The 22,878-nt window shown below is 42.1% G+C and overlaps 2 protein-coding genes and 1 long non-coding RNA gene across 8 annotated transcripts in view; 1 reads left to right on the forward strand and 2 right to left on the reverse strand.

Moving 5' to 3' along the window:
- Nucleotides 1–1,312, reverse strand: part of FLVCR1 (FLVCR choline and heme transporter 1) — a 37,295-nt gene extending 35,983 nt beyond the window's left edge. For both annotated transcript variants that reach the window (XM_060643859.3, XM_060643858.3), the window contains exon 1: nt 353–1,312. In XM_060643859.3, coding sequence (XP_060499842.1) covers nt 353–1,090 — 738 coding nt within the window. In that variant the 5' untranslated portion in view covers nt 1,091–1,312. The remainder of the gene's footprint in view (nt 1–352) is intronic.
- A 53-nt stretch (nt 1,313–1,365) lies between these two features.
- SPATA45 (spermatogenesis associated 45) overlaps nt 1,366–22,878 on the forward strand; it is a 30,743-nt gene continuing 9,230 nt past the window's right edge. The window contains exons 1-3 of one of the 5 annotated variants that reach the window (XM_060643861.2): nt 5,561–5,662; nt 5,808–5,973; nt 14,062–14,238. The gene's annotated coding sequence lies outside the window, so the exon portion shown is untranslated. Of the gene's footprint in view, nt 1,486–1,616; nt 1,838–5,560; nt 5,663–5,807; nt 5,974–14,061; nt 14,239–22,010; nt 22,076–22,878 lie in introns of those variants that run through there. The other 4 variants (XM_060643862.3, XM_060643864.3, XM_060643860.2 and 1 more) reach the window with 4 other exon arrangements.
- LOC132686219 (uncharacterized) lies at nt 9,065–21,935 on the reverse strand. Its single transcript, XR_009613521.2, has 3 exons — nt 21,620–21,935; nt 21,273–21,443; nt 9,065–9,378 (listed from the first exon to the last, which is right to left on the reverse strand). It is a non-coding gene; the product is annotated as an uncharacterized LOC132686219 (long non-coding RNA).

The following is a 22,878-nucleotide window of genomic DNA, read 5'->3' on the forward strand; positions in this document are numbered from 1 at the left end:
CTTCCTTTTACAAAGAAAACACTGGGGGTGAGTCTCATTCCTTACTACGCTGACAAGTTTTCTATGATGTTAGGGTTATATGGGCCAGTTCAGTTCATTATTTTATAGGTCATTCTCAAAGCAAGATGATAAGGCGGTCACTTTAAACCGCTTTTCAACGTTCTGTCCTTACAAATAAATCGAACGTCCTCTTTAATCCAAGACTGCCTCCTATCTTATGACTACACATCTCCTTTCCTTCATTTATACACAACTGCCTCCTGAGGGTCTATCCATATGCTCAGCTCATACAGCCTAGTACTTTATGTTGTTCTTTAAGGATCCGATTTTCATCTATCACCCTAGTCCTTACCTGATTGCCTAGCACGGCGGTGGCACAAGCCGTGGATACCTCCTTGGGCCCAAACCACACTGAGGCGATGCGGGAAGGCAAGCCGAGAATGAACACCTGGGCCACGGAGCAGAGGCACTGGCCCAGCATGGTGACCCAGAAGAGATGCTGCTGCACGCTGGCGCACTTGACCCAGGCGCCCAGGCAGTTGAGGCCTGAGCCCAGCAAGGCGGTGAGCCGTAGGCCTCTGGTGTCCAGCAGCCACGTGGCCGGGAAGATGAGGGGCACGTAGGCCAGCATGTACACCATGGACAGCCAGTCAATGTGCAGGGAGGAGACGCCGTAGAAGCCCTCGAAGACGTTGCTGATGACACTGTACTGGATCCACTGAAAGGCGTTCACCAGCGAGTACAGGCTGAAGATCAGGAGCACCACAAAGCGCCGCGCAGACAGCGCGGTCTGGGGCGCCGGGGAGCCCTCGGTCCCCGGGGTCTCTTCCCCGGGGCTCGTGGGCAGCAGCCGAGTCTGGGTCTCCTCCTCTGGAGCCAACGGAGTCTGCGGCCTGCATAGGGCTTCCGCCGCGGCAGCGAGGCTGTCCCGAGACACTCCATTCAGGGTCAGGCAGCCGGCTTTGGGCCCGTTCTGCAGCTCGGCGCTCACCTTTCCGGGAGGCTCGCCTCCCGGCACCAGGAGGTATCCATTCGTGGGCTGGTGCCCGGGTGCCATCGCTGCCCCCTCCTCATCGTTCAGCTTCACCATGTCCCTGGGGTCCCCCGCGCCGCCTCGAGCCCCCGGCCCTCCTCCCCCCTCCGCACCCCGGGCCCAGGACCCGAGGCCCTCCCTGCACCCCAACCCCAACCCCTTGGCCCACCGCTCATGCGACCCTTTCCCCGGCAGAGTGAGCCCGAGTGTGAGCCGCGAACCTCAGCCCGAGCAGTCGGAGTCCGCAGGCGAAGCAGATGTACTCGAGCGCCTCCAGGCCCGCGGCACCCTGCACCAGGCCCCGCCCCAACAACGTCATGTCACCGCGGGTGACGGCTACTGACCAATCAGTGGGAGTCTCCTCCCGGCGCGTAAGCCAATCGGGGAGCTTCCGTGAGGGAGGAGGCGGGAGCAAATTTGCCCGGAGGAAAGCCGGAAGGCGGGGCTGGAAGGTAAGTCTGGGCGTCCTCCTCCCCGGAAGGATGCTGTAACCCCGAGTAACAGACTGGGGAGAGGGAGGAAGGAGGTGGGGAGGAGGTGCAAAGGGTGGGCGGGAGGGTGAGAGGCGGCCTGGGCAACTCGGCCACTCGGGACTGGGAGCAAGGGGTAGGCAGAAACGCCGGAGACAAAGAGGCAGACGAAGAGGGGCTCCCCTACGGCCAGGTCCACAGTCAGAGGACGAATTTGGCCTCGCCCCAGCACAGCTGTCAAGATCGGACCCTTCCTTTAGAGCAGACAGGACCACGTTTCAGATGTTCGTGCCACCTCGGCAGAGGGAAAACACCAGAAAGGGTTTCAATCCAAGTAAGAGATTTCGTCAGAAATCTGCCCTTGTGAAGTTGGAACCGCACCCCCCCCCCCCCCCCACCACCACACACACACACAGCCTGCTGATGACTGAGGCTGGTGGCAGGTGCTGTGCCTGAGCAGACCTCGTGACTCGGCATTCTCCCTTGGACCACCTCCTGTAGTTAGCACTTACTGGACATGCACATTCAGTGGGTTCAGTGGGTTCCAGGTACCGAACTTGTTTTGAACGGTATGTTCCAGACACTGTGAGGCCCTGGGGAATTAAAAACAAAAAAGAAACATAGTTCCTGCTCTCAAGAGCACGCGTTCGTAGCCTTGAGAGTCTTCTAGAGAAAATGTTAGCCCTGCTGCTAGTTTAGGAAACTAATTTTGCAATAAAACAAATAGAAAGACTCCAAATATTCATTATTAAAGTGAAATTTAAATCCGAGGTGTCTCACTATGGGTTTAATCTTGAAAGGTCCTGCTATCTAGAAGCCTAAAACCCTGGACATCTTCTCTTGCCTCTTAACGTTATTTTGGTGGTGTATATCAGATCTATGCCTCAGATATACATCAGATTACCTCTCAGTACAGGTGAAATACTGTGTAATCCTGAGGCGCCTGGGTTGGTCAGTCGGTTGAGCATCTGACTTCAGCTCAGGTCATGATCTCTCTGTCTGTGAGTTCAAGCCCCGCGTTGGGCTCTGTGCTGACAGCCCAGTGCCCACTTTGGATTCTGTGTCTCCCTCTCTCTCTGCCCCTTCCCCTGCTCATGTTCTGTCCTTCTGTCAAAAATAAATAAAAACATTAAAAAAATTATAAAAAAAAGAAATACTATGTAATCCTAAACTTTAAGAAATACTGTGTGCATTTTAATATCGTTTTTGGCCATGCTATATAAATTGCCACATGTCACCACCCTCCTCCTCCTCTTCCTCCTCCCCCTCATCCTCCTCTGTCCTCTTCCCTACTTAATTTTTCTTCTTAGAGCTTACCACTGTCTAAAATGTCCTATATTTTACTTTTTTTTTTCTGGTTATTTTCTCCCTCCGCACTAGAAGGTAAGCTCCATGAGGGCAAGTCTGAAAATGTATTGCTATTTCCTGAATGACTGCAGCTAACAAGCATCGAATTACTATTTAATATTTTAAATAATTACTTGCTTTGTAAATGAACCTGTTTTTTAGAATTGCAAATTTCCCTGCAAATATGATTTTCTAAACATTGATTTAGATAATATTTCAAATTATAGAGCTGTGTTCTCTGAATGAACAAACAAATAACCAAATATGGACTCCAAAGGACTTCAGTCTTAATTAAGAAGTTTATTTTATGGATTTCTGGAAAAAACAAAAAACAAATTTCACTGCTTAACATTCCGCACGACTTATTATTCAATACTCAGAGGCATTTTTTAAATACCTTCATGTACCATGAAAGTTTCTAAATAGCTCATGGCAAAGCTGTTTAGAAAGGGAATGCAACGGGTAGAATTTTAAATGGACCTTTCTTTACTTGTCCCAGTCATACCTTCATTCCCGATGTTCACAGTAAACATTCAGATATCTGCAAATGTCCCACCCCCTTCCTGAAACCAGAAAATGGCAGATTATATTAGGCCTCATTTCCCCATTATCCAGTGTGTGTTGGAGCTTGTCTTCTGCCAGATTGGAACAGTAACTTCCTTCTCTGCACGGAGGCAGCTTCCTGAATGTACTTCTGTAAGGGGGCATTCTTTCTGATTGTACATAGGCTTTTTCTATTTAGAGATGATTTGGCTTCTCTATGTCCTTGGCAAGAAGGACTGTGTTGAGAGTCCTCTGGGCATCCCGGATCACAGTCAGTATCTAATTTCCCTCCACATTGTTACCACCTGGCACCTATTCTGCTCTTGCCCACTTTGTCATTTGCCTTCCCTGCCCGTGGCAAAGCTCTGTATCTGACCCTGTCACCATCTACATGGAGCGTCGCATCAAGAGGGTTTAGAGGAGTGGAGAAAAGCAGATCTAGAGCCAGCCTACCTGGATTTGAATCCCAACGTCAGTACTCACTAACTGCACACCCTTGGGCAAGTTACTTAGCTGTTTTATGATAGCATATGCTTCATAGGATTGTTATTATGAGGAATAAATGAGTGAATGATGGCTGGCACATGGTTTAGGCATTCTTAGTTACAGTTATTAAGGTAGTTTATATAGTGGTTAGGGTCCAGGCTCCAGATCCCATTGGCCTGGATTCAAATTCTAGCTCTTTCAGCTGCATGGCTTTGGACTAGTTACAGCGTACCTCAGTTTCTGCAACTGGAATATGAAGACAATATTCATGAAATTGTTGTGAGAAATAAATGGCTGATAAATATGAAGTGCTTAAATAGTGCCTGACCTCTGATCTATAGTAATCAGTACTATACCCAGGAAATGTTACCCAAAGCCATTATTATCAACTCATGTCTTTCCTCAGAGTTATATCTTGTTCTCATGTTATCTTAGATTTGATCCCATCTTGCCTATTGAAGCCTGCTTGGATTGCCCTGGAGTTCCTCCAACCTCTCTCAGACTGAATTCCTAATTGTAGAGCTCCTCCCCGGAGGGTGCTCTGAGAATGCCCTGAAAGGGCAGCACACAATGGAGTATACCAACTACTCTTGGCCTAACAAGTGGTAGATTTCTTATTAGAGGTGGTCAACAGTTGAATGGGCCACTATGCGACATATCTAGACAACAGATGGTACCTGTATTGGACGAGGCGTGCTGTGGATAGGATTCCTGAATTCCATAGAAAATTGAACTATATGAGATCTAAGATTTCTTCTGACTCTCGGTTTCTATGACGTATGAAAAGTAAAATACTTCCAAAGAAAGGATTAGACAAAATTCATATGCTTAGTTCAACAAAGTTCCGTAAGTAAAGAATGGGCTACAGAAAAGGGAAAACTCAGCAGTATCTCTTTGTAGTATCAGCCCAGTCTCTTAACCTTGCCTCCTCTCTCTGAATACTTATTAACCAGTTAGGCATGAATCATACTTTGTATCATAAATTTGGATGAATAACAGCATAAACCTTACTCTCTGCCAGAGAGGACAGTATTGGGAGCATCACTTGGCTGGGAGTCAAGAGGAGATTGAGCTACATTATGGGTGTGGAATGCCAAGTCTGAGAGAGATTTGAATAAGTAGCAGTTGAGCAATCTGAGATGTGAATGGCATCCAGGAACCAAGGTCCAAGATGCTATCAAGAGTGATGTGGCTGTTCCTGAGCAAAGGTCTCCTGCAGTCTAAGAGGTTAAGATGCAAACCAGAACAAGGCTATTAGATGTAAAATCCACTATGTTTCATGAGGAAGCGGGTAGATTTCAGCAGCCTTACCTTCAGTTTACATCACCATTACCGTGCTCTATCCACCCGAGTGGCTGAATTTATGCTATTGTAGTCTGTGGAAAGATTAAGTTGGGAAAGGAGGGGTGGAAGAGGCTGGAAACCTGAATCCTCCTATCATGTACCTTTTTTTCCCCTTGAGGCATTGTGTGTGTGTGTGTGTGTGTGTGTGTGTGTGTGTGTGTGTGTGTAAAACATTCATAGAAAAGAATCCCAGGATTTTCCCTTCTGTGTATTTTTGTCTTAGTTCCTTTTGGCCCATGATGCCAGTTGGGTTCTTACAGAGAAACCAAATGGAAGGGGGAGGGGACTGAAAGTTCCAATCCTTTAGTCACTAGGTTGGTTCCCTTGGCAACCAGGCCCCATCCCTAGGTTCTTTCCAAAAGTCACTTCCTTAACATGACAAAGAACTCAGCACAGGAAAGTCCCAAGATTTGAGAAGTTCTGTGCCAGACACTTTGGGGTGAAGACCAAATCTATTGTTCTTATTATAAATCACTAAAACACATTAGCATGGTAGTAGGTATATATTAGCAAGACTAATTCCTGATCTCAGGCTTGGGAGGTTGCTAATATCCATCCCGCCCTCCCTGCCACCTCTGCCTTAGGTCTGGATCACAGAAGGAGCTGGATGTGGCTGAGTATGCAGACTGGGGACAAAACCAACAGCAGAGAAGGATTGGCACAGCAGAGCAGAAATCACACCGTATCGGGCCACTCAGTGACTCTAGTATGCCATGTTTGTGTTTATCTTGCAGTCTGCCTCCTGATCTGGTAAGAAATGCTCTCCATCTTCCCTTAACTTAGCCAAATCCTACCCATCCTTTATGGGTACCCAGGTCAGTTCCATTCCTACCTCCTTTGTTAGTCTGTCTCCATGATTGGAGCCCCTAGAGATGTCATCCTCTTCTGACTAGTAACACCTTTGGAGCTACTCACTGAACATTTCCTGGTGGTTACTTAGCTTTTCCTTTGCATATTTTATCCCTTATCTAGATTTGAGCATCTTGAAGCTGGGGACTGGATTTTATATCTTATTATAACACCCTCAGTACCTAAACAATTTCTTTAGTTGGCAATGTAGGGGCCCAGGGCAGGTCACCCCAAAAGGGGCCACCATGGCTTCCTGATAACTTTGCATTAAAGCTGCTGAAGAAACAGCCAGTGCAAGGACACTCTGACCTAACTCTGTCCTGCGAAAAGGGGAAATAAATCTCCCATGTGGAAGGCACCCTCCCTGTGCCAGGAGGTAGAGAGATAGGGAATCCTTATCAGCAGAAACAGGGAATTTAAAGCCAAGAAGGCCATATAAACAAACTCTGTTACTTTTTTTTTTTTTTTTTTAATTTTTTTTTTTTTTAACGTTTATTTATTTTTGGGACAGAGAGAGACAGAGCATGAATGGGGGAGGGGCAGAGAGAGAGGGAGACACAGAATCGGAAGCAGGCTCCAGGCTCTGAGCCATCAGCCCAGAGCCCGACGCGGGGCTCGAACTCACGGACCGCGAGATCGTGACCTGAGCTGAAGTCGGACGCTTAACCGACGGAGCCACCCAGGCGCCCCAAACTCTGTTACTTTTGACTAATTTACTACCTCAGCCCACATGCTGTTTAGAATTTCTTACTAATTGAAGCTCCTGAACATAAGTTTTCTTTTTCCTGTCTACTCCTCACAAGTTTATTGTCTCTTTGATGAAAAAGTTTAAAAACTGCCTGCCTTGTCATTGCCTTAGGTCTGAATTTCATTATTGGGCCTGTGTGTGCACATAATTAAATTTTGGGGTTTTTGGGGTTTTTTTTTTCCTCTTCTGTTAATCTGCCTCATGTTAACTTAACCCTTAGACCAGATAAAAGAAGCTTGAAGGGTACAGGGAATTTTTTACTCCCGGAGAGCAGTTCATTTCATACAGAGTCACTGGTATCTAACTCAACAAATGTTTTTAGGTGGCAGTGACTAGTACTAGGAAAATGGCCAGCCCCATTATTGCAAAATTTTAAAAATGAAATTATATCAGAGGTTAAACCAGGCCTGTCTCCCTCTGAAACGTAACTAAACACACTTTAAATTCAGTTTTACATATTTGGCCATGACTGTGCATGCCTGGTGTTGTATCCTACAACCTTAGAGTAGGAACGAAATGAGACCTTGGTAATGTCTGAAGTGAGTGAGTAGCTGTCAGGAAGGGGGAAATTTCCTCCCTCACCCTCTTAGCTATTTTGGCTGGTTAAATAATTAAAACAATGTAAGTCAGATTAATAGGAGAAAGCAAGTTTAATTACATACGCACAGGGAATCCAAAACATAAGAGATTCCAAAGACAGGCAAAATGAGGTATATATGTCATCCTGAACTAAGGAGAAGGGAGTAAGGGTCTGGTACTTCAAAAGAAAGGAAGCGATTCAGAGGGAGGTGAAACCGGGTGCACGTCTGGTGAACAGATGTTTTCTGGGCCTTACAGAAACAATGAGACCCAAAGAGGAATTTTAGCAAACTGACTTGGCTAGCTCCCCCCCTCCCCCCGCCTACCACACCTAGTTCATATTATAATGTAGTTAGTTGTCTGTGGTGATAGCTCCCTTCCTGGAGCAGGTCCCCTATCTAAATTATTCTAGGAAGTTTGAGGTGTAAGAATGAGTAAAGGAAACCTCATTTCAAATGGAGTCTCAAAGCCCTGACAGGGGAGCTCTCGCACCTGTACCCCTCCTTGCAGCAGGGAGAAGGAAGACAAGAATTCTCTTGACAAGGGAGGACATTTTTCACAGAGGTATTTATCTCTTGCTTTTAAGAAAAAGAAGGAATTTCCCTCCCAGCCCCAGCAACAAAGCACTAATCACTGCTTACAGCTGGTGAGAAATTTCCACAACCCCAAACTCTTGTTCTTCTCCAATGAACTCTTTTTTTGTTGTTTATTTATTTATTTTGAGAGACAGAGAGAAAAAATGCAAGTGGGGGAGGGGCAGAGAAAGAGAGAAGGAGAGAGAGAGAATCCCAAGCAGGCTCCAAGCTGTCAGCACAGAACCCTACGTGGGGCTTGAACCCACGAACCAAGAGATCATGACCTAAGCTGAAGTCAGACGCTTAAGCAACTGACCCATCCAGGCGCTCCTCCAACGAACTTTTGTTCAAAACAACCCTCTGCCATTTTCTTCTAAAACCTACTAAAAGCTGACCTTCCCTTTGTCTCTTTGGACTTGCCTATGTTCACCATAGTTTGCCTGTCCTGAATTGCAATTCCTCTGCTATTCCCAAATAAAGTAACTGGCAATTTTATTTGTAAGATTGACAGGGGAAAGGTCTTAGGTTCTTCCTGAGCCTTTCGGGCCTTCATTGTTTTTAACTCAAAATAATCCCCATGCCAAAGCAGCACATCCTGGGGTGGCCTGTCCTAAACCTCAGCAGTTTCTTCCTCTGACACTTCCTTAGATGTTTCACGTATTAAAAGTTGATGGGGCGCCTGGGTGGCTCAGCCAGGTAAGCGTCCGACTCTTGATTTCGGCTCAGGTCATGATCTCATAGTGAGATCTCATGAGATTGAGCCCCATCTTCGGCTCTGTGCTGAGCTTGGTGCCTTCTTGGTCTCTCTCCTTTCTCTGTCCCTTCCTCTCTCTCTCTCTCTCTCTCTCTCTCTCAATAAATAAACAAACAAACATTTTTTTTTAAGTTGAGCTGGTGGCTGTGGAGAGTTAGTAACTGAGTGGCAAGAGATCCATAAAAGGAGAACACAATGCAGGTGAAAATGAGGATGAACAAACAGAAAAGAACAGATTGAAGCACGTTACCCCACACCCCGTTAGATCAGTCTCCTACTCTGGGAATAGGTCAGTCTCATATAATGGGTAAAATTAGTTTATTTGCTGAAAAATACTAATATTTTAACAGATTTTATTCATAGAAGCAACATTTTCCCCCCATGAGTACACAAATTCCTCCTTGTTGAGCCAGAGAAACACATTTTGGGGTGGCACATTTTGCTCCTCCACAGTCCTGCCTTTGAAATTTCCTCGAGAAATTTCATCGTCCAGAAGTTGAGCCAGTAGATTGTTTAGTCTCATCGAACTAGACTCAGTCCTGACGACAGGTCAGTTCAGTTAAATTCATTTCAGAAGGCCATCTTTCAGGTAGGCTGCCAAAGTTAGGCCTATATTATGCAAACAATCAGGTATTTAATCAGAGGCATTTCTGTGGAAACAAAAGAAAAATAATGGTTAATGATTGGAACAAGTTGTAAACAAGTTTCTGAGTTCTGAGGGTAGCCACTTGAGATTTCTAGATGTTAGATTTGAAGTATTTCTAGATGGACTGAGGGCAGATAGTAGCAATCTGATAGACTTTCCTAGTTTGCAGTTTGAGTGTCTCTGTGATTTTTCTGAGTGGTGCCCATAGTAATAGTCAACAAGGATCGTCCACACATGAGCTCTTGTGGTGATTTCTCTGAATTTTATATACCAAGTTGTCCAACTTTAGTTTGCATGGCTTCGGAAAAAGGGCAGTTTTAGTTCTTAATGATTTAAAGACAATGGTAGGGAAAAATTGGAAATGATAGTTTGAAGATTTATAGCTAGAAGAGTTTAGGATCCAGTCCAATTTACGATGAATAGTATTAGCTTCTAATATCCACAAAGGTATGTTATTGAAACATAATTTTTCTTTATAAATACTGTGATTTCTACCAAAGATAGCAAAGCTAAGACTAATTTGTTTGCAAAATAAATCTACTTTCAATAAGCTTGGCTTGATTATATAAATACAGCAGGAGTGATGATTGATTATATATGCTCCTTTCGGTTTGCTTGCTGGAACTTTTCATAAGGAATCTCCTTTTAACAGCTTCTCAGGGTGAAGAAGTCAAACCAAATACTTGCAATCAAACTTTGTAATACCTATAGATTTGGATTAGTTACTCTCTTCTTGGGGTCCCCCGAATATCCTGAGAGGCTTGTACCTGCCAGGAAGTGACCTTCCTTACTCAACTGGTAAGGCTGTTAGGAATCCTGCAAGGAAGGTACCACGCTGATATTTCCAAGGAGTTTTATTGACTCCATAAAGTCAACCTTAGTTCCTTAAAGCAGTCTGGTCACACCTAAATCTATGCATGTCTCTTTCAAATATGACATTCCAGTCAAACCCTTTGTAATATAACCATCTTCCAACTGTGTCATGTTACAAGGAGAGCAGATTCTTATGAACTTGGGCAAATAACTATATTGCCACGAAAATATAAGAATATCACTGAGAGTTTCTGAATTCTGGAGAGATCAGATAGGGAGAAAAAGATATTTCAATTCTGGTTACAAAGGTATAATTTATCAAATTGCTATAAGTCATAGCTTAAGAGGAAAGGCTTCCTTCTATCTATAAAACAGAAGATTAAAGAACCAACTATATTTTAAACAACAAGTCATAAAATTAAAATCATCCTCATCAGTTCACTTGGTACCATATAATTAATTCTTGTTCGGCTTGAATTCAGTTTTTTCATTAGTTCCAGAAATTTACCCAGTTTGATGCATATTTACATCTATTTAATTCATTTATTAATAATCATACCGAGAGGGGCGCCTGGGTGGCTCAGTTGGTTAAGCTTCTGACTTCAGCTCAGGTCATGATCTCATGGTCCATGAGTTCGAGCCCCGCGTCAGGCTCTGTGCTGACAGCTCAGAGCCTGGAGCCTGCTTCAGATTCTGTGTCTCCCTCTCTCTCTGCCCCTCCCCTGCTCATGCTCTGTCTCTGTCTCAAAAATAAGTAAAACATTTAAAAAAATAATCATACCAAGATTACTCATGAAAAATTTATGAAACATTAAAGCAGTTAGCCACCATCTTAAGTTATTTATTTATTTATTTATTTATTTATTTATTTATTTAGGCTGACAATTTTGGTAACAAAGATAACATGAGCTTGTTTGACTTTTAGTAAACCAAGGTGGAAAAGTATCATACTTAATGCTGATAACTCTAAAGACTTATTTTTTTCAGCATCTGTATCATACATTTTTTCTCTTTTTTAAATTGAAATGTAAGTAACATATGTAATACTAGTTTCAAGAGTACAATATAGTGAGTCAACAATTCTTTTAATGTTTATTTATTTTTGAGAGAGACAGAGCATGAGTGGGGGAGGGACAGAGAGAGATGGAGACAGAATCTGAAGCAGGTTCCAGGCTCTGAGCTGTCAGCACAGAGGCTGATGTGGGGCTCAAACCCACAAACTGTGAGATCATGACCTGAGCCAGAGTCAGAGGCTTAACTGGCTGAGCTACCCAGGCACCCTGAGTCAACAATTCTATGCTTTACTCAGTGCTCATCACGATAAGTATACTCTTAATCCCCTTCACCTATTTCACTCATCCCCCTATTGATCTCCCCTCTGGTAACCACCAGTTTCTTCTCTGTAGTTAAGGGTCTGTGGTTTTTTGTCTCTTTTTTCCTTTATTTGTTCACTTGTTTTGTTTCTTAAATTACACATATGAATGAAATATGATATTTGTCTTTCTCTGACTGACTTATTTCACTTAGTGTTATACCCTCTAGGTCCATCCATGTCGTGGCAAATGGCAAGGTCTCATTCCTTTTATGGCTGAGGAATATTCCATTCATATATTATATGTTATGTAATAGTTCATTGTATATGTTACATATATATCACATCTTCTTTATCCATTCATCTATGGATAGACACTTGGGCCGCTTCCATATCTTGGCTGTTGTCAATAATATTGCAAAAAACATAGGGGTGCATATATTTTTTTGAGTTAGTGTTTTCATTTTCTTTGGGTACACACCCAGTAGTGTGATTCCTGGATCATATAGTGTTCTATTTTTAATTTTTTGACAAACTTCCATACTGTTTTCCACAGTAGCTACATCAGTTTGTGTTCCCACCAACAGTGCATGAGGAGTCCATTTTCTCCACATCCCCGCCAACATTTGTTGTTTCTTGTTTTGTTTTGTTTTTAACGTTTATTATTTTTTTTTTGAGACAGAGAGAGACAGAGCACGAACGGGGGAGGGTCCGAGAGAGAGAGGGAGACACAGAATCTGAAGCAGGCTCCAGGCTCTGAGCTGTCAGCACAGAGCCCGACGTGGGGCTTGAACTCACGAACCACAAGATCATGGCCTGAGCCGAAGTCGGACGCTTAACCGACTGAGCCACCCAGGCGCCCCTGTTGTTTCTTGTTTTTGATGTTAGCCATTCTGACAGGTGTGAGGTGGTATGTCCTTAGAGCTTTGATTTGCATTTCCCTGGTGATGAGTGATGTTGAACATCTCTTCATGTGTCTATTGGCCATCTGTATTTCTTATATTTATTAAACCAACAAATTTAAACTTTGCTTTTATTAACTGAAAAATTTCCTAGATCACATGAACCTGAAAAACATTTAGCTTAGTTTCTACTATATTTTTGAGATTTAGAACTGCTCGAGTTATAAGTGCTTAATTTTAAGCCAGTTATATAGTGCTCTTTTTACAAGTTAATTCTGGTAATACCATCTGGAGGTAGAAAAACACCATATTTGTAATGTAGAAAACAGAGTTTTTATAGCTTTCCATTAAAAATTGTTAGCTACGAATCAAGTATAGCAATATAAAACTCACTAGTATATAAGTTAAGTTTATCTACTTGGATGGCTAAAGCTTTTTACCAGTAGTATTTGTGGAGAAGGCACATGATTTGTATTTGCTCTTGACAAGTAATCTTATGGAAGCTGTGGAGCACTTTGTATTTTTTAAAAGGTCATTTTTCCTGCTCCTACCCCGTTTAGTCTTAGGCAAGTGTGGCCATTGTTTTAGATACCCCCTGGGGTGTTTATATTGCAAAGGCAACAAACGTAAGATTTATATCTCGAAAGGACAGAGAAAGAATGTAAGAACTTTGGTTTTTTAAGGTCAATAATTTACAAGCCTTATGAGAAAAATGGGGAAGTTTTAGGATTGGTGAAAGCAATAGATAGACTTTGCATTGCCTCTAGAGCTGCATTTAAAAAAAATGTTTATACATTTTTGAGAAAGAGAGAGTGGGACAGAGGATCCCAAGCGGGCTCTGTGCTGACAGCAGAGAGCTTGATCAAAAGGGGGGGAAATTGTTAAAAAGAAAACCACAGGCCCAAAATGGCATCAATTAGGTTAAAGTCTCAATTCCGTAACCCAAAGGCTTAGTACCTAACCTTACTGCAGTTTCAACCCCCCAGGAGTGCAAGCTTTACGTAGTCAACATGAAAAGTTCCTGGTCAGCACTAGGAAATTTACTCATGGGCCCTTCCCATTCCCTTTAAGAAGGTAACTTTGCCTGAAACAATGGATTCTTTGCAAATAATTTTCTTTTTTCCATTTTCTGTCTACCTTTAAAAACCTTTGCTTTTCTGTAGCCCGTTGGAGCTCCCCTCTACTTCCTAGGTAGGATGCTACCCAATTCATGAATCAACTAATAAAGCCAATTAGACCATTAAAATGTCCTCAGTTGAATTTTTGTTATTTAACAGGGTATATAGTTTTATTTTAGCATAGGGGAGGAGACCTAAAAAAAAATTCCTATCAGGCTTTGACTATCAGCTTCCACTTTCTGATCAATTTTTAACCATATAGCTACTTAAAAAATGTGTTTTTTTTTAAATATCCTGTCAATTTTTAGCTGGGATGGATACTAAATGTTTCTGGCAGTATTAAACAACTTTATGGACCCTTCAAAGGGTCTTCAAAGAGGGTGCAAAGATTATTACCTTCTCAAGATCCAGAATCATTCTCAAAGATAGCCAAAAGAAAGAACTGACAGCCAGCATGTCCCAGGCAGGCAGAAAGCCAAGCCAAGCTCCCAGGACACAAAACAAGCTTAGTAAGATTTTACTATTTTTTTCCTACTTTTTAGATACCTACAGTTTCCAGGACCACAGCTCTTAGACATAAAATAAACAGGTGTGCCAGAAGATGGTCTGCTTAATTGTTTGGATCTTAAGAAGGAAGAACTTATGTTGGATGCGGAGTTTTAATTTTTGGTCTAAGGACTAATTTCTGTTTTTTCATATTGGAAAAAGGATTCTCTGAGGTTTGCTGTTACATTCTTTTGTATCTACTTTTTAATTTTAATAAGACAATTCTTTAGGATGAGAGCTCTCTAAAATTTTTCAAATACAGTAGTTTTTCTAATTTAGAAGATCTGTTGTCTGGCCACTGATGAGTAGGATCTATTCATCTCAGTAGTGAGTCAAGCTTAAGCCTTCTTATGCCTTAACCAAGGACACAAGAGGCATCCCACAAGACAGTGTAAAATATGCAGCTCTCACAAAGATCTAGAGAGTTCATTTGCAAAGACAGACTGTGAAAGCAAAGTTTTGGATCTGGACCCTTGGTCTAAACTCCCCTTCTCTGGGGCACCTGGGTGGCTCAGTTGGTTGAGCTTCTGACTTCGGCTCAGGTCATGATCTCATGGTCTGTGAGTTGGAGCCCCGCGTCAGGCTCTTTGCTGACAGCTCAGAGCCTGGAGCCTTCTTCGGATTCTGTGTCTCCCTCTCCCTCTGACCCTCCCCCGTTCATGCTCTGTCTCTCTCTGTTTCAAAAATAAACATTAAAAAAATTTTTTTAAATAAAATAAAATAAAATAAACTCCCCTTCTCAAAGCCCAGCCCCATCTCCTTGAATCTTAAAACTCCAACTTCCCCAGGAAAAAAAACATTTTAACAACCAGCTGCCTGTTACAATTTCCCTTTCCTGACAATATTTGCAGAGCACTTCTGCCTGACCTCTAATCCTAGGGAAAACAACTTACTTAGGTAAATACTGAATGTCAGCAAGTGAACTGAGCAAAAGCACCCAGGAAGAGCAACAGGGCTTTGCTCTTATTATTCGACTCTTCCCACTTTCTAGGGCTCTGTAATCAAGTTCTGCCAGTTGCAGGCATTCCTGTGCCATGTCCTTTGTGGATGTATCCTGGCAAAGAATTCATGTCCCCAGGACAGCAGCAGATCTTTTAAATTATAAAGCCCCTAGGAGCACCTGGGTGGCTCAGGCAGTTAAGCTTCCAACTCTTGATTTCGGCTCAGGTCATGATCTCACGGTTCCTGAGATCAAGCCCCACGTCGGGCTCTGTGCTGAAAAATGAAGAGCCTGCTCGGTGTTCTCTCTCTCTCTCCCTCTCTTTATATCCCTCCCCTGCTCTCTCTCTCTCTCAAAATAAATTTTTAAAAAACATTAAAAAAATAAAAATAAAACCCCTTAACCTATGCTCTGGGAGGATCCTACCAAATTTACAGAAAAATTAGAAAGATTAGTGGCTATTTACAACCCCACTCACACGGGCCTAGACTGGCTATTAAGGACTGTTCTTCCCACCCATGATTATATTGATGTGGGAAAGAAAGGCAAAAGAAAACAATTAAATTTCCTTACAATTTACAGTCCACTGACAAGTCCTTGAGACAGGCAAAGTGACCTTCCTCTAGGAAGTCAGCTGCCTGGATGATGACACTTCGCTGAGGGCAAAAGGCACTCTTAGCCAACCCCCCAGGATCCTGTAAGTCTACTTAAACGTGTAAAAACTCTTTTTGAAATGCCTTTATCTCTACCCCCCAAGATATATGTTGGCAAATATACTCTAAGCATATGGCCCCCTGAAAGATATCTAAAGGGTCTCATAACTAAGGTTTTATTAGACAGTAATAAATGGCCCTTTCCTAACCATAGCTAGCCCCCTCGAGGTCCTGGAAACCTTGCTTCCAAAATTCCTTAGAGACTTACATTTTCCCTAACTCCCTGGTATAATCAGTCACCCGTCACAACCCCAGTGCAGCTCTTTCTGCCCACCATCCTGTCCCCATGTTTTAATAAAACCACCTTCTCACATGTTGTTTTGAGACATTGAACATGTCTCAAAAATTCTATCTTGGTCATTGGCTATAATCCCCAACATTTTCACATCAATATGATGGTTATGAGACAAGCTAGATGGTCCCCTGGAGAATACCGCCCTCACTAAGGAAACAGATGGCCCTAGCTATTCCCAGCCCCTCCTGCACATGACCAGGAAACAGTTCAGTTGGAGGCTGATATCTAAGGCTTCATAGGAGCAATGTTCGAGGTGTTCCCCCTCAGAGTAAATTGGTCTGAGGTTGAACTATGTACTTAGTTGTTCTTTGAGCACATAATAGCTCTTCTTTGAGCTCTCCTTTGAGCACTCTACATAGTACTATGAACTATGTACTTAGCTCTTCTTTGAGCACATAAAAGCCTTTGTTGAATGTTCTGTACATACTTTTCAAAGACAAACTGCATTAAATCCAGAAGCCCTGGAACATAGCAATCTTTTAATTTCTGCTTTAGTGGGAAATTTTCTCCCGGATGTTAAATAACAAATCCACCTGCTCTGTTGGTGAGGGCAACCACTAAGCATAATAATGGAGACAGCTACTTTAAAAAAAAATTTTTTTAATGTTTATTTTCTGAGAGAGAGAGTGTGTGTGTGCATGAGCAGGAGAGAGGCAGAGAGAGGGAGACACAGAACTCAAAGCAGGCTCCAGGTTCCGAGCCGTCAGCACAGAGCCTGATGTGGGGCTCGAACTCACAAGCCATGAGATTGTGACCTGAGCCGATGTTGGACGCTTAACCGCTTAACCGACTGAGCCACCCAGCTGCCCCTGAAGGCAGCTACTTAATTCTTTGAAAATAGCTTGCAGGAAAGCAGGAGAAAAAGAACTGATAGCAACAATTCCTGCTTTGCAACCTGAATCTTTGGAAAGGCAAAAGCAGGACTCAGAGTAATTCAAGGCCCATTCAGATCTCCCCCTATTCGCCTCCAGACAAGCACAGATATTGCAAGAATCCAGGTCACCAGAAGAGAAATTGTCCTGTATTAAGAAAGAGGAAAATTTAAGAAGCAATTTCCCTAAACCCTATCACCCTCAGAGAGTGTGTTTTTCTCCTGAGGGACAATTCCCCCTTGAATGACAGTGCCAGCCGGTCCTCAGTCACACCCCAGAGCCCACCATTAACCTTAAAATGAGGATCAGGAATTGGATTTCTTAATTGACACTCATGTGACTTTCTCTACCATCTGCTCCGAGGATTTATCTCAACCTGTCACCTCTGATTTTAATCAGGGGGTAATCAAACTAAGTAGGGAACTTGTATAGACTCCCTCATCCCCTTAAAGGCACTGGCTGAGTGAGACCATAAAGCCTCCAGATCTAAACTTGAATGGTTGCAAACAACCACTAACTACTTAGGACATGAGACATCTCAGGGCATCAGAAGCTTACTCCACAACACCATCCATCAATTTTGTCCATCTATCTCCCTGAAACAAATCAACGGTTATGTAAATTGGGGGGGGGGGGTGGGAGGCAGCTGACTATTGCAGCCAAAGGATTCCTAATTTTGTAGACCTTGTTAAACCTCTGTATGCCCTTCTCCCAGACACCAGCCAGAGCCCATTTCCTGGCTTTCAGAGACATTAACCTCCTTTCAAGCCTGGAAACTAACATTGTCAACACCCCCAGCTCTTGGTTTACCTAATTTTAACAAACCTTTTCATCTATACTGCCATGAAAATAATGGCATTGCTGCAAGCATTCCAGGACAATCTTTTGCTCTCAGATACAACCAATAGCATATTTCTCATGCCAGTTAGACCCTGTGGCATTGGCTTGACCCCCATGTTTATTTATTTGTGGTGACCACAGCTGCCACCTTGGTTGACAAAGCCAGTACTCTTACGTTAGGTTCCCCCATTCACCTGTGCGTTCCCCATGCTGTGTCTGCTCACTTACGAGTTCATAAGACACGGCACCTCTCTACACAGTGACAGACCACTTACAAACAAGCTCTTTTGACTAGCCCTCCCATCATCTCACATCGTTGTAACACTTTAAATCCAGCTACCTTACTACCCCTCCCTGACAATGGAGAGCCCACGCTATTCCCGGTGATTGCCTTACAACTATAGAAATGGTCTCAAAGCCATGAGAGGATTTCTCAGACATCCCTTTAGACAACCCAGACTTAACTTCTAGTTTTTGATGGCTCCTGTTAATGACATTTATGGGGAAACATAACTAGTTATGCCATAGTTTCCCCATAGGAAACAATGGAGGCATGTTCTTTGCCCACTGTAAAGTCAGCCCAAGCAGCTGAACTCACAGCTCTTACTAGAGATTATAGTTTGACATAGGGAAAACTGCTACTATTTACACAGAGTCCAAATATGCTGTTGGCACCATTTGGAAATCCTCTGGATTCTTCAATTCTGCAGGTACTCCCATTGCTAATGGGCATATAACTGCTGCCTACCACAAGCTCTTCATCTCCCTTTTAGAACTGTCAGTGTTCACTGTTCAGCCCCTACTAAGAAAACTGATGCTATATCTTTCGGAAATGATAGGACTGACAGAGCTACTAAATATGCAGCCCCCAAACAGACCTCTTTATCCTTTCTCCACCCAATTTTAAAACCCGCCTTTATTCCTGACTGCCAGAACCAAGTTTTACAGCTGCCCAAACCAGACTATAGGCTTCCTAGAACAACTATAGTAGTCTGCAATCTTACAGATTGACAGGAACTCATGGATCATGGAAATGTATGAAAGTTCACTTTACCGATGGCAAAAGTCATGGAATACTCCAGGTCCTGGAAATTACAGGTCCTGGAGTTGGTTCAACTCCAACCTTGTCTGTAAACCACACTGGTCTTTCTACTTTATGTGGCAACAAAGTATGTAAAGCGTTCCCACCTAAATGGTCAGAATGATGTGAACTTGGATACTTGGCCTCTTCTGTCACTGAATACTCCACCCTAAATGCCAGGCAAATTACAAACGTGGGCTCCTCTGTTCTTAAACGCGTGCTATGTAAATGTATCACTCGGGAAGTCAAAAAATCTGCTTGTACATCACAACTCCAAGGTTTTTTATCAGCATTGAGGGTCGTATTTCCAAACTTTGGAGGTTATGAATTGGGAAAAGCAATCCGAAATCTCTCTGTGGTAATGGAACAAGAGTTTGATATCACTATGCAAACTTTGAAAATACTCGAGTCAGAAGTTAACAGCTTAGCCTGCATGGCACTCCAAAACCAATGTACCCTAGATACACTGCCCAGCAAGGAGAAGTTTGTGCAATCATCAGTGAAAAATGCTACTTCCATGTAAATCAAATACTGCAAATAGCATCTAGCTTATATCTGTTAAAAGAAAGGATTAATATTTTTCATCAGGTAAATGAAGTTCAGACATTTTGTTGCACCGACCTATTTCCAGAATTGGGGAACTGGTTTAATGTTGTATGGGACATGTGCTTTGATTTGTTCTTTTCTGTTTGCTCCTCATTCTACTCTGTTTTTCTCTCCCTTTGCAGATCTCTTGGCTCCTAACCCATTTTCTCTTTCCACAGTCACCAACTTAGCTTTTAATATGTAAAAATTCCAGGGAAGTTTCAGAGGAGAGAACTGTAAGGATTCAGAACAGTGGCCCCAAGATGTACCATTTGGCATGCAGATTATTTCAAGATGAAAACAATTGTTGGGAAGGAAAAATTTTCCTCTCCCATTCAAGATTCATCTAACTGGTCTAAGAATTAAATTGACATGAGATAGATTATGTCAGGACAGAATCCAATTTAATTATGAATGTACAGGAAATCCACATAAACATGAGAGATTCCAAAGACAGTCAGGAAAGTGGGGATATATATGTCATCCTGAACAATGGAGATGAAAGTAGGGGTTTGAGACTTCAAAGGGAAGTAAAGAAAATCCCAGGAAGATGAAAAAGATAAATTTTCAGTAAGTAAATGTTTGCAGGGCCATATAGAAACAATGAGATATAGAGAAATTTTAACAAACTTGGTTCCTCCCTGTCCACCAACGTAGTTCATATTATACTGTAGTTATCTGCGGTGATTGCTCCCTTTCTGGACCAGGTCCTCTATTTGAATTCTTTTAGGCAGCCAAGGGGAAAGTCAAAGTTTCTTCCTGAACCGTTTGGGCCTTGATTGTTTTTGGCTCAAAATAATGCTCATGCTTAAGCATCACATCCTGTGGTGGCCTACCCATCATAGCAAATAAGAGTAAATCTAGGAAAATGGGGATAGGATACCTTAGAATGTAGCCTAAAATCTTTATTGGAAGAGTAACCTTTGAGCGAGAAAAAATTGTTGGCTTAAGAATTATTCAAATTGGCTCTCTTATGTGACAAATGATTGCCTTGTAAAATAATGATAGAGCATTACTCTGAGATACAACACACATAACTTTCTGAATTGATAAACTAATCTAACCAATGTACATTTTAGAAAAAACTTATAATGCTTGTGTTGGGGCTCAGGGCAGGCTACCCCAAAATATGCCACTTTGGCATCTTGATTATTTTGAGTTAAAGTTACTTAAGAAACAGCCAGTGCAAAAAGGAGACCCTGACACTCCTTTGTCTCCAGAAAGCAAGAAATTAATCTCCCATGTGAAAGGTACCCTCCCTGTACCAGGAGGTAGAGAGACATCCTTATCATCAGAGAGAGAGAATTCAGGGTGAAGAAGCCTTTATAAACAAACCTTCTTACTTTTACTAACTTACTGCCCCAGTCCAAATTCTGTTTCGAAATTCTTACTAGTTAAAGTTCCCAAACATAAGTTTTCTTTATCCTGTCAACTCCTCACTAATTTATTGTTTCTTTGTATAAAACAAGCTGCCAGCCTTGGTCGTATCTGTAGGACCTCTGTACGTACAAATTAACTTTGATTCTTTCCTGTTATCTGTCTTATGTCAATTCAATTCTTAGACCAGCCAGAAGGATCTTGAAGTTAGAGGAAAATTTTCCCTCCCCAACACTTGCTTTATATACTTTATAGTTTACAAGTCCCTTCATCTGTTGTCTCATTTCATCCTCACAATACCTCAGTACTGATATCAGCCCATTTCAGCTAAGGACGCGGAAGCTCACAGATGCGGAAATATTCTTCCAGGTTGCACTCTGGCGAGGGAGGATTTAGCCCCTGGCCCACAGGTGCCAGGGTTGTGCCCAACTAATTAGATCTCTTGATAAGCCTTTTGGATTATCTGGGAGCTTTACGAAAAAAACAAAACCAACAGCAAAATACCTTCTTATCTTCAGCAGCCGCCCTGCACTGGTCTCATCAGAGACACCAAACTCATCAGAGTTGGGTGGTCTTCTTTTGCTGACCCTTCATATACTTCTTTAGGGAATTCATTTCTCTGGCATTGTGAACTGCTCTCTTCAATACCAGTCTTATTTCTACTATCCTGTATTCCTGTAAAAAGAAAAAGAAATGATTACTTTTGGATTTCTGAAGATTTTTTTTACAGGGAGGCTTCCTCTTCTGATAAAAAAAAAAAAAAAAAGACGTATGAATAAAATAATTCCCCAAGTGAAATAAGAAGTTTTAATAAAACCAATAAAAATAGCTATGGTTTACTAAGTACCTACCTTAAACCTTTAGACTATAAGCTCCATTGGGATAGGTATCCATTTGTCCCCAGTACCCAGAACAACACCAGGCACAGAGTAGGTGTTCAACAAATATCAGTATGTGTAATAAATTGATGCCAGGCACAATGTAAAGAGCTTTCCATGCACATCTCATTGAATTCCAACTTCTTCCCTACCTCCTACAGTATACACACAAACCTACAACTTAATGAAATAGGTATCTTTATCCCAGATGAAGAGATTGATATTGAGAGATTGAGTAATTTATTAGAGGATACATGGCTGATAAGTAAATGGTCTCTCTAACTCCAAAACTTCTCTTAATTAGGGTTCTAGGAATACAACAAAGTTGGAATGGCTTAGCTCATAATGTCCCATCACCAAGGTAATATCTCAGTGGGCTGATCCAAACCAGTGGACTTCAAATAGGCTTTGGGTTGCTGTACATTAAAGGTAATTTATAATAACATACCTGTAGAAACAGGAGTATATTTTCTACATCTATGCAGTTGATTCTTGTTTTTGCAGTTATGTTTATAGTTATGTTTATAGTTATGTTTATAGTTATGTTCTATAAAGTGGCCCCAAGTATTGAATTAGCAAATACTCAGTCAATTGCTCTTAGGGGAAATACAGGGATAGGTCCTTGTGAGTCTCTGGTAATAAGATTTTTGTCAACCAATCAATATATAACCTTATTTCATGTATGTATCTGTATGTATAATTATTTAATACATACTGTTGATTCATTAACATTGAACTCACAACCAACAGCACTATACATGCTTGAACAAAGCTTATCTAACACACATAAGGCACATTACAGCCTTCTTGCTGCTTAGGAGCACTAGCCAGCACTTTAGCACTATACTTGGGGAGCATTCTAAAAAAAAAGAAAAACAAACAAACAAAAAACCCTAGTAATACTAAACAGATCAGGAAAAGGACACTTGTTTATAGGATGAAAGCTGAATCAGGAAGGCGGAATGTCCCCTTGTTTGACCTTAGCTGGGAATATGCACATCAAGGAGACTCAGATTTTTGCTACTCTGTGCATTTCTGGGAATGACTATTAAAATGCCACAAGTATTGATTTTGAGACAACAAATAAGTGTTTATGAGTAGGCAAATTTGCAAAGGTGGAATTCATGAATAATGAGGATGTACTGTATATACATGCTTAATATTTTCAAAGTCCTTTATTTTTTATTTTTGGGTTTTTTTTGCCTATTTGTATTTATTTATTTCAAAGTTTT

Source organism: Panthera onca, chromosome F1 (assembly GCF_046562875.1).
Source record: "Panthera onca isolate mPanOnc1 chromosome F1, mPanOnc1 haplotype 2, whole genome shotgun sequence".
NCBI lineage: Eukaryota > Metazoa > Chordata > Mammalia > Carnivora > Felidae > Panthera > Panthera onca.